This window comes from Stegodyphus dumicola, chromosome 7 (assembly GCF_044657685.1).
Source record: "Stegodyphus dumicola isolate Sdum_Otavi_A_Nest chromosome 7, ASM4465768v1".
Lineage (NCBI taxonomy): Eukaryota > Metazoa > Arthropoda > Arachnida > Araneae > Eresidae > Stegodyphus > Stegodyphus dumicola.
The window spans coordinates 177064091-177076974 of NC_140774.1; the positions used below are offsets into that span (position 1 = coordinate 177064091).

Here is a 12884-nt window from a genome sequence, read left to right on the forward strand (position 1 = left end):
AACACTAGTTACCACCATAAAACAGAAATTTTGATATTTGCCACCTTCACAGAGTCGTCACTGGTGTACAATCAACATTGATATACCAGTGATACTGGTATACAATGTAGCCAAGAATTATAATTAGCAACAGCACATAATCATGAGGAAAAGAATTTGATTAAATTATTATTTTTTAGGATACCTGCAATAGAACTGACACTACCAAAGAGTCGAAACAGTTTTTGAGCTGCCTTATCAATCCTATGCTGTGTTAGCCCTTTATTGCATTTTTACTATTACAGAAAATGAAACGCACACAAATGAAAAACGTGGGTGAAGTTAGAGAAGCCATAACAATAGCTACCTCTGCTGCTGCTGAAGATGCTGCTCTCTGTTTAATGAGATTGAGCTGAATCAATTTCTCCAAGCCTCTCCCATCAAGTAAACATGTGCTGTGAGGAATTCACCCAAAATAGCATCATCATTTACCATCACAGTATTAATTATATATTGCCCAAGTGGTCATGCAAAAACTAAATTGAATTAGAAAATTCTCCAGGAATCGGTATAATTTCTACACATCTTAGATTTTCTTCTAGATGAATGACTAGAAGTCTGATTCTAGAGCTGTCAAAAACTCACAATTTTCTAAAACACAATAAGGCAACTGTAGAAGATGATGGCTATGTCATAGGTAAAGAAAATCCGATTATTCTTTTTATCAGATACAAATGCTTGCACTGAAATCAGCCATAAAATTTTACAGTAATCCAATATGAGGAAAATAACAGTGATTTATTTACAATTCATAACATTTCATACAGAAATTACAATAATTTTTGTTATACAAAATATAGCTCAACCATTAGAGAACATTCAAATGGTGGTTTAGCCATTATAGACGTGAGGGACATCAAATACATTAGCTTTGTTCATGTCTGTGGAACAGGATCTAAGCCAATCAAGAAAGTAAATTTGTGCATGCATGAGAATATAATTGTACACCAGTGATGATTTTGCATATAAGCTGATATGCAAAATCGTTTGCTGTTGATTTTTATACCATTTTGTTTGTTCAACCAAGATAAATCACCAATTCAAATCGACATGAAAAATTGGAACATTTCAAAAAAATCCTTACACCAGTTTCTGTGATATAACAAAATGCTTATCAACAGAAGTTCAGCTTACACCATTTGCGACCATAAAAATCCCTTATGCAGTTTGCTGAACACTCCTCTGGAGAACACTTAAGGGCCATTCACACTCAGATTTATCCAAGCTAACACAGTTGATTCTATGTGTAGCTTAGTTACACATGAGAGTTCAGGTTTTTCAACACCATGGAGCAACGCTGGCTGAGCCAGATGTCTGCATCAGCTTAACCCCAATGTAAACAAACATCTCTTTATGAAACCAAGGATGTTGCTTTTTTTTTTCCCTGACGTTATTTTCTTTCTTCACGTTCGTATGAGGTTTCTAGATTCGGAGTGAATAACGATCACATTTGAAAAAGTATCGAAGCACACTTTATTTAGCCAATATTAATTAGGACAGCTCCAAAGTCACTTTTTACAGTCGTCGAAGATCTACTATACACATACTGACACAATCAGCAACACACACAGCCTTCACACTGTCAGGCAATAACAATGGAGACAGCTTCACTGCAAAGCACCAGAGTACAGCTCCCGATTTTGCTCGATCGTTCTCGGAGCTCCACGTACTCTGGAGATTCTCCACGTCACAACTTGCAATGCACTCGACGACACACAGAGCACAGCTCCCGACTCTTCAATTCAGTCGTTCCCGGAGCTCAACACACTTTCTCGACGGTGCACTAATTACAATACAATATACTAGGAGATTCTTTCGGTGCACTCAGCGACCCACTCGGCATTCGCTGACCGACTGGCAACTCGACTCCACCCGGACTAACTGGCTCGACACTCACACTAATTGACTGCGGACCAGCAGGGATTATATAGCTTTCGACTTGTGTTCGAGAACATTCTGGGCTAAACCGGTAAGAATTCGTTCCAGAAGTTTGCGCACCCCGAGACCCACAATCAAGAAAGCAGGGTCCTTGATCCTCACACAAGTAGGTTGCGCACTATGAGCGCTCTGCCAGAGACGAGTACGTTAGCCGAAAATGTCCCATGGATGGACGTTGGCATCACACCAGAGATGCCTTCTACAAGTGAGAGATGCATTGGGTTTATTCCGCAAACTCAAATCGACGACGTGCATATGGATTATTACCGCAAAAAATTATCGTAAGTGGAAAAAGAAATTGATGGACTTAAAATGGCGATTAAGGTAAACCGACGACTATGTTCAGTGGCGGATCCTAACGCTAGTACGTATATTATGATGAAGAATCTTCAAACCCTCCAGGCTGAAGCAACTGATTTAAGAGGCAAGTGCAATTTGACTTGTTCCTCAGGCATTGTGTCCCTAGTTAATTTTAAGCCGAAAAGAAAAAACGAAGAGAGTAAAATTAAAAGGATAATCATTAGTAGTCTCATTAATATTGATGGATTTAAAATACCTAACAAAACTGCTAAGCAACAAAAGTTAGAAAAAATACCTGCAACTGTTGAAAGTACAAATAGATTTAATATCTTAAATGAAAATTCTGATAATATTAGGGTTAACCCAGACGAACAAGCGGTGCAGCAGCAGCCGATTATTAGCCAGACTCAGGCCACCACCCCCTATTATGGTCACCCCAGAAAATTAACACACAAGGCCTTCTTAAAAGAATTATCTCAGATGACAGAAGCTAACTTCTTAGGAAAAGTAAATGGAGAGCTTCTAAAAATACCTTACAGCTTTGTTTCTGGAGAAAAAAATTCAGCACTACATTATTAATGCAAACTATGCAAGACCAATTAAAGTGGTTTTTCGAGGTTTATCCTTAACCGCAAAAACTGAGGATATTGCCAGTGCTCTGACTGCCAAAGGTTTTGGAATCAGCAAAGTTACCCAGTTAACAAGATGACGAACCAAAGCTCCCATGCCTTTATTTTTAGTGCAGGTCATTAAGAATGATATAGCGGAGGAAATATACCATGTTACGGATCTACTTCTCTTTGCAGTCAAGGTAGAAAAATATGTATCCAAGAATCAGGTGCCACAGTGCTATAACTGCCAAAAGTGGCACCATTCTTCGGAAAATTGTCATTTCGCTCCATGCTGCGTTAAATGCTCACTTGAGCAGAAAACCATGGACTGCCCTACCAAAGGAAGGTTAGATGAACCAAAGTGTGCAAACTGTTTAAAAAATCACATGGCTTCCTACTGGGGTTGCGAGAAATTCCCAAGGAACAGAATTAACCCTAAAAAAAAGGACAGTACAAGTGAAAAAAGGCATTTCATTTGTAGATATGTTAAAAAATCAGGCGAGTATTTTCAACGATAACTCAAATGTTCATACCCCAAAATCGGCTTCTGCTGCACAATGTGAGACCTCTAAGAATACTAATAATATTAAGATAACTGATCTGAATAATGCTTTAAAAAATTTAAATATGTCTAAGGCTAGTCAATCAAATGTGAATATATCTGATAATGTAATGCACAACACCCAGGAGAAGCCGCAAGGCTCAGAATTTTTATGTTTTATTAAAAATATATCAGAGTTCAATAATATTTTAGGAATCAACAACATCAGGCTAATGAATAAATGTGTTCAAAAATTATCTGCCTAAACTTAAAGAATTGTCTGATCCAGTTGATAAACTTCTTATGTTTAATGAAATTGTAAATGAAATCAATAATAATGTCTCAGATTAATCAGAATAGGCCTCTTACTATCTGATCCTACCCACTACCCATTGAGGATTAGCAAATGCACAGCCAAATTTGCGAAGAAAACTTTCATTAATTTTTGACAATTTCAAAATTCCCTGCATTTCCTATATTTCTGGTATGTTTTGTAAAATATCTCCTTCAATAGCTGTTCAGGCCACCCTTTTATTACACTCTACGATCCTTTTGCTCGATAGTCATTACTTACGTTGTCAAATTAACTTAAAATTTGAACTTAGTTCTTAGCCCCACCTCCAACCAATGCCTGAGTAAAGTTAAAGCACTTCTTTTCCAGCTGCCTCATTGGAGCTTTCCACCTAGCTTCCCCCTTAGCCAAAGGATATCTGAGCTGTTTCTGTAGACCTTAAACTGTTCTTCATCTACGGACATTGTGCATCTGAGTGGCAGCGAACTGGCCTACTGATCTGTATATGCGAGAGGCTCATCACCCAAGATTATTCTCCCATCTGACTCTGCCATATTATGTTAGGGATGATATGCTCTTCTCTGCACAAGTTACACACAGGATGCGGCTAACCAGCCTAGGTGCCTGACAAAAGTATGCATAACACCTGAGCCTCCAGAAGGTTCTTCATCCATCCATGGCATATCGCCAAAGGGATGATTTCTCGCCAAATGTGGCACCATGTCTTCCCTTGCCATTTTATGGCAACCCTCAAACTGCTTTGCTGAGAAGCTATCTTACTGCGTCTGTACATTTCGTAACAATATTGTCCATTATTAAGGAATATCCACTATATGGGAGTGCACTGGTTTCCTACTTCAAGAAGGAACATGAAGTAAGAATCTAGCACAGTAAGGCAATATACTGGTAGTCCACTGCCATTGTGCTCATGGACGACCGGCTGCTGAACTCTGAAACAGCTGTTTCTGTTGTTTGAAATGCTCTCCAGAGAGATACGAATGCCTCCACTACACCTGTAACACTTTGACCTTCTTCTAACTTCCCAAACATGCAATATCAGTTAAAGTCATCCTGAATTGCCTGCTGGCCATATATCACATGTTAGTAGCAATTTAGCATTGTTGAAATCATGCCATATATGTGCATATCCTATCTGTACAGGCCTCCAAGTCTATCTCTAAATTGATCTTTTGGTCTGTTCTGGGACCTAGTCTGCTTTTATGTTTATTTCTTCACCTTGTCCTTAATTTTTTCATACCAATGCAGTTGAAGAACAGAAAATCCAAATTTTAGTTAAATGAAGAATTTGGCAAGAAAACTGCATAGTATAAGACTGAATTCATTATTTTGTTAATAAAAGTGAAATAGCAGAAGCAAATGGCAATTTGTAATTTTTTCTTTCTACATTTTCAAATTTTACCATATGATAAACTTATTGATAGACAGTAAAATTTCTACAAGGAATATAATGAAACCAGACTTACCGAAGCCAAACTGCTTATTTGGTGTAGCTACTCGTGCTGCAGCCTTTCCTGCATCACGTCCAAGTAATTTTTCATATTTAACTGTGTAGTTATTATTTGGTAAAACTTCATGTTTTCTTTTCTTACTTTGTTCAAGCTCATTAATTCTCTCTTGCTCCTAAAAAATTTAAAAGCATATTTTGAAAAACACACAAGAAAGAAACTTCGTAATAAACAAAATTTAAGCTCGCCTCCTATAAAAAGAAAAGAAGGGAGGAAGAAATTTAATTTTACTCATTTGATAAATATGAAATCAAAATAGTATGATAATGTTTCACACACAAGATATTTCATTGTAGAGTTACAACTATTTTAAATGCAAGATTGCATAAAAATCGCAAAATAAAAAAGGATAAAATAATTAAGTAAAATAAAAAGGGTTACAAAAAAGGATTGTATGAATATAAAAACTTTTATTTTTTACAAAAGTATTCACATTTAAAGTTCAGCAATGGGAAACTGAACAGCCTAGATTTTAGACTGATTTTTAATAACACTAAAATCAAAATCAAGAAACGCTAATCTCACATACGAATAAAATGTGGGATATCTTTATATTAATTAAATCAGCTGGAATTTCAGTCTTTACTATAACTTCCCCTTTCCATATTCCTCACCAGAACGCAAATTAATTGTGAGCATTTAAACTGAAGTTTTGGGATTTGAGACACAGAGTGTTTCTGGCATCATGTACATACTATGTAGTTACTTCTGCCAGTTCTAACAGTTGTAATTTTTCAGCTTTGCATTTTCACACTGCCAATACTTTAAATCTGATGTATTGGTAAAGTTATTGAGCCAGCTTCTAGTAATAATATTTAATTGCATAGTCTTTGACTACTTCAATGTTTAACTTAAATTTGATTGTTCAACTGTTTGCATCACCACGAGCTGCAGTTATTGTAGCACAACAGCATGCCCTTATATTTCAAGTTCTGTTTAAATAAAAAGGTTCTTATAACATTGTTAAGACTTTGTTATTTCTCAGATACAGTGATAACTCTCTTCACATTTGTTAGGGTTATAGGACAAAGCAGTATTACCAGATTAGTGAAGTGCTGCTCACACAAATTACGGATCATGTTGCATGAAAAAATAGCATATAATGTGGCCCCCCCAGACCGTATGTTCTACCGGCACCAAGAAATCTAATCACCTTTTTCAGAACAGTTAAAAACATACTTTCTACTTTCTCCAGGTGCAGAATTACAGGTCACCACAGCAACCACTGTGCTTTGACGACAGACAATGAGCTGGTACAAAGACATCGGTAAATTTTTGTTGGGTGAACCAGGCAATGAGAGTTACAAGTTTGAAATGTTTAAAACCACTCTTGTGAAAGCATTCCCTATGATGAAAGATAAAGCAAAACTAGAAATGAAACTTTTTAGTAGATACTAAATGAAGATTGAAGAGTTAACTGAGTTTATATTGAGGAAAATACAAGTTAAGTAACAACTGAATGAGAAAAAAAAATCCCATGCAGAGTTTATCCAAATAGTATTGGCTAGGCTGTAGCCTCAGATTTAGGATTTTGTTGATTACAAAACCTGAGTATGCTAGAGCAGTTATTCAAGTTAGTGAAGTTTGAAAGTAGGCAGTGAATGCATACGTAAAATAACCTTAAATATGCAGATGAAAAATGAACTTCAGTAAAATTTTACATAACATAAAACATTTTACTTGTATTATTATCATATTCTTTCTCAAACTAGTTGCTTAATGATGGCAAACTATTTAAAAGCCTACAAGATATACCTTTGTAACAGATACTGGTATTTGTATTTGTATTTGTACAACATGAATTTATGGTACTATTATTTAATTCATTAATTAAATTATACTATTATAATGACAGGTTAAAGTTTGTACATTATAACAACTTGTACATAAGTTCAATTAACGTTTTTTTTTTTTATATGAAACTAGCAATGCAAGCAGCTAACTGCCTAAAATAGTAAACGTCCTTGTACGGCTATTAAATTATACAATTTTTTACTGCACTTTATTCAAACTTATTTCCTAAAATTATTCTAACTTAATTAACTGATCCCTCAAGGTAAGTTGAAAATAACTTTAAAAATTGCAAATTTTGAAATTAAATATCCTGGTCAATTTTTACATATGGAGGTCAAACTTTTTTTATTTTTCAAAGTGAGTCTAAAATTTTCGCAAATATAAGTGACCACATTAAAAGTTAGATTTCATTATTTGCCCAAAATTATTATTATTAATTTTAAAGTGCTACAATATTAATATTTTCACCCAACTGGAAGCATTCTGTGACCAACAATTGTGAAAATAAAGACTGGGTACAGGTTTCGAGAATTAATACATATAATTTTACAAAATAAATTTTTTACTAGAAAAATATTATACTATCTTGGAAAGTATAAAAAACCTATTGTAACAGAATATATAGATAATAAAAACAATTTACAGATATATAATATAATTTTGGTATTGCAAATTGCAATAAAAAAGGGAGATGATTGAGTAGATGTTACAGAAGTCTCATATACAAAATTTCAATGTTCTATGGGTAAGTTTCGATGTTTTGAGTTATGCGAGATACATATGTACTTGCAAAAAAAAATCCTTTTTACAATCCGCTTTGAAATAAAGAGTCCTATATATTTATGTCCCATGCAAAATTATTTAACATATTTTAAAAATCAATGTTTCTTTAAAACATATAATTATTTTAAGCAATGAATGCAGTATAAAAAAGTAAAACTCAGGAATATAAGAAAGGACAATAATTAAAAAAAAAGGGGGACAAAGAATACAAAATTAATGAAACATGGCAAAACCTGTACCTATTCTTTCAACTATGCCACCTGTTGAAACTTGTTAACAGAAGTTACGCTTAAAGGGCTGACACATCTGTTGTGAAAACTGCTGCTGAAGAAAACAAAAGTACAGAGTAGAAGGGTTATCAGCAATCCCTCTAGAATAGTGATATAATCATATTCACAATATATCTGTAGCTCTTGGCTTTGCCGTATGAAATTTCACACCATTTTAAATTAAATGGAATCAAGATTCAACACTGAAATTTATGGGTTCTCATAAATTACCGATGCCACATGAAAAAACAAAATACTGAAAATATTTTAAAGAATATTTAATGCTTGGCTTTATTCCATGCCTGGAAAATTCAACATTATCTTTATATCTCATTTGAAAGAACTCTTTACACAACAATACAATGAAACCACCAAAAATGAAAAAACATTTAATAAGAATGCATGCAGATAAAAATAAGTCAACTTGGAGCACTTTACCTCAAAGATAAATTTTCAATGTGCTCAGACGGGAATTAAATCATTTTTTATATCATCAACACCTAAGAATTATGCAAGACTTGAAGCTTCATATAACATTTCCTAATTAACTGCAAAAGAAGGATAACCGAGTACAGTTGGTAAAAATTTATTATTACCAATAGTTCAAGAAGTAATAACTACAGTTATAAAAATGAATCTGGATCCGATTTTGCAAAGTTTGACTCTCAGTAACAATTCAGTTCAATGTTAAATAGATGAAATGGCTGAAACTACCGTACAAATACTGATTTCTGAATTAAGGGTTAATAAATTTGCCATACAGCTAAATGAATCAACTTTTAGAAACAACACGGTTTTAAAGATTTATTTTAGATTTTAAAGAGTGTTATCATATTGATGCTAAAGGAAAAAAAAATTACAGAGGAGTCTTTTTCGCACAAAGCCTCTTGAAACATACACAAGAAGAATAGACATATTTCATTGTGGTGAAACATTTTACAGCAGTATGACATTTCTCAGTCCAACATTACTGCAGCTTTTTGATATGGTGTATCAGTAATGATCGGAAAATATCAGAGCCTTTTTAATATGACTCAAAAGGAACATCCCTAAATTTGGTCTGTTCATTGTCTTTTGTGCAGGCAACATTTCATTATGAAAAATTTTCAAGTAAAGCTTCATATTATTTCAAAGCGATACATACCATCAAATTTGCTTTTTCATGTTGTGCTGAAGGTATGCTAAGGTACGCCGAAGGTAATGCTTTATGCTAGCTACACTGTGGTACATTGGATCTCTAAGGAGAACTGTTTGCAGCAGTTTATACACAATGTCAATAATGTGATGGTATTTTTTCTTGAAGTTGACAAACCCTACGGTGACACATTTAGTTAAAGAAAAAAATCTACTGGGCTAATATGTATTCAATGTTTGATGATATACAAACTGCAGAAAAGAGACATCAATTTCATTGAAGCTAGAATGATTATCTTTCGCTTTTTGTTCTAAAATTAACTTGTTTATATCCACAATAGATTGAAAAGAATTCCAATAGTTTGATAACTTAATGTGGTTGTTCGTTTTCCGAAAAGGATCGAATTTCCTCAGAAGATATATAGTTACGTACAAGCCACTTACAAAACATTGAAGAAGATTTGAATGTTCACTCTGAAACTGAAAATTTGTGGCTTATAGAACTGCAATCTGATGGTGATATTATGATACATAAAGAGTTGACTGCACTGAAGGAGACTGTTCAAGCATGAGCCTTATTCAAAATATAAGGGTATGCTAAGTTTAAAGTCATCTGAGAGAAATATCCCCAAATTAAAATTGTCATTGAACCAACATTATTGACTTTTCCCTCTTCTTACCTAGCGGAGTAGGCTTCAGTCAGAAATTTTTGAATGAGGCAACTTAAGAATCAAATTAAGCAATTTTATGCCAAATATTAAAAAAAAATTACCTTCAGTACATCAAGCACAGCCACCACTTGAAATTGCAAAAAAATTGAACTTTGGTACAATTAGAATCTGCGATTTTATTTCTGAAAACTTGTTTATATTTATGCAATTAAAAATAATAATTAAAACATAAATCTAAAAAACTATCTTTTTTTCAAAACTCTTGTTCATATTCTTAATTATTATCTTTAACCTTTTCCTGGTGCCTGGGAGATATGTTTCCCAAGTGTTTGTAAAGCTCAAATTTAGTACAATACTTATGGAGATTTAAAATTTTTAATTTAATGGAAAGGAGGAATTCCTAGACTTCGTCGATTTGTTTCTGCTCTTGGGTGACTGAATAGTCGATTAATGGTTTCAATACACAAAAAACTAGTCTCTATGGTCCACATGAAAAGGTCAAGTTACTTATGTGCAATTATTTGTATTATGATTATGTTGTATGCTCTATATTATAGACAAAATAAAAAGAGTTGATGAAGAAAACCATTCTTTTGAAAGGGATCAATGCAGAAAAAGGCTACGAATCCCTGATCTAGAGGTTTATACTTCGAGTAGCTCTATACTATACACGTTTTTTGAAAGCAATTTATAATCACATAATAGATTTACCTATCATGTAAGAAATGCAAATGCATAGTATTTCAATGTTAAATACCTTTTGCAAGGCTAATGATTTAGCTTTGACAGGATCCCAGTCCTCTCCATTTCTATATGCAACTAATTCTTCATCAGAAGGTGCAAATTCCTGCAATAATTTAAATAGTAGCATCAAAAATAATTTCAAACATATTTTATATAAAAAAGCTAGAAGTTTAATAAAAAAATTCCAATTTTCATAGCATTTGTCAATTAATTATTTATTGATATACACACATTATAGTTTGACTGAAGATACCAATTTTAAAATTGGTAAATTTTAGTATCATTACTTATAGTGATTTATAATAAAATACTCGTAGCTTAGTAAACTCATTTACCTTAATATTTAAAAATTCTGGAAATAAGTTACATCTAAAAATTGAGAATGAATGTACAAATAAGTACCTTTCTCCTTTTAACACTGAATTCAAGAAAAAACATTCTTATATATGAATCAGCAAGGTAAACAGAAAGAATAATACTCCAAAAACACTGGAATAAGTCAGCAGTTCTCAACATTAGGTAAAAGGATATGAAAAAGGACATTCTGGGATGTGTGGGGGGGAATTGACTAAGGGGGAAGGAAAATATATTAATAACTGAATAATAGGAGAAAAGGCAAATATGTTAACAATGTAAGATACTATATTAATAATGAATAGTGATGAAGTCTTTCTTAAAAACTATGCTAGACAAGATTATTAGATTGAAACTTTAAAACTTAAATTCCAGAAACATTACAAAATCCCCCCCCCCCAGTTTAATTGGCATTAAAGATCATACACATTCATTTTGCTCTTCTTGTCTCCAGGCTTTCGTATACTAAAAATTATCCACATGAAAAATACATGCATTTTTTATTCATATCCTCTAAATATTAGTTTTAGGACTAACAATGTAAAAACATATTTTTAACTCCAAACTGAAACTCTCTTAATTGTGTAGCTCTTCAAGATACAAAGATTTCCTATGTATGACAATAATGACAGAAAAAAAACAAAATTCTTTAATACCTGAAATGTATGACTACGATTCAGAATTAAGGAAATCAAACATAAGATGCACTATACACTATCCTTGCCTTCACTCCTCTATTAACCCTAGTTTGTAATGCTGATATCAACAGAATATTCTGCCTTTAATTTAAAAAACAAAAAAGAGCATGTGAATCTTCTTGTTGCTACAGTGAAAACGAAGAGATGATACTATGAAACATTATTTAAATTAGAGCTACCCTTTCAGCTTCTCTGGGCCACACAGGACGACAAGATATTTTGAACCACATAAATTATTTCTAACACCAGCGGCAGCTTGTGACCTCCATAATAAGTGAATCACATAATTCCGTAGGTTTTGCTGAAATTTTTCAGGTTTCTCAGATTCGAATGCTGAAAGAATTTTTGAATTTCACGTCTAGGGAAGAAATACACGGGTTTGGCCACATTAATTCAAATTTGCTCATATGTATACATGTCAGTAGATATTTTAACTAAATAAGTTAGACATTGGCAAGCTACCACTGCCTAACTGAACATAATAATGTGATATTTAGCCTTGAATTTGAAAAACTAATGCATCAATGTCTGGTTCAATTAAAGTGTTGCAATTCTCAGGGAATTTCTGGTTTTAATTTTTCTCTTAGTATGCTTCACTCTTTAGTTGTTTACTAATGTACTTTCTGCCAAATGTGATGACATGAATAACACATAACTGTGCAGCCAGACACATTTGTCTCTGGGTTAAAATAAAGAAAATCACTTCATGTACAAATCAAAAGATTTGGAACAGCCCTCTTGAAATCCAGATTCAAACCAAGATCTTAACAATAAAATGTATTATCTATTATCAGGGTACAGTCTTGATACTTCTTGTGCATTTCATACTTATTTCTTGGGCCATATCCCTGATTTAAAGAATTTTTCTGGTTATTTACTATTATCATTCGACTCTTTATTAAAACATTAATATGGCAAAGCTGGTATTAAAACCAGGTCACTGCAGCACACATGCTAATGAAAGGGTTCTCTACCGAAGGGATTGCAGACAGCCTTTTATTTATTAAAACAAGCCTTTTATTTACCTACTTTTATTCAAGTTTAAATATTTATCAACATTTTCTATACTTTTTCTTGTTTAATTCATAAAACACATAAAAAGTTATCTAAATTAAAACAAACGTATACACATTTTTTTTAGTTTGGGAATGGAGGGGTGGATGACTGTCCAGCAATGATGAGGGGTGCAT

At 33.3% G+C, this 12884-nt stretch overlaps 1 protein-coding gene across 1 annotated transcript in view; it reads right to left on the reverse strand.

Annotated features, from left to right (window-relative positions):
- The window catches only part of LOC118179942 (sperm-associated antigen 7 homolog), a 42818-nt gene that overhangs the window by 1146 nt on the left and 28788 nt on the right, over positions 1 to 12884 (reverse strand). Inside the window, exons 5-6 of the mRNA XM_035349101.2 lie at positions 10656 to 10745; positions 5206 to 5362 (exon numbers count right to left, since the gene is read on the reverse strand). Coding sequence (XP_035204992.1) covers positions 5206 to 5362; positions 10656 to 10745 — 247 coding nt within the window. The remainder of the gene's footprint in view (positions 1 to 5205; positions 5363 to 10655; positions 10746 to 12884) is intronic.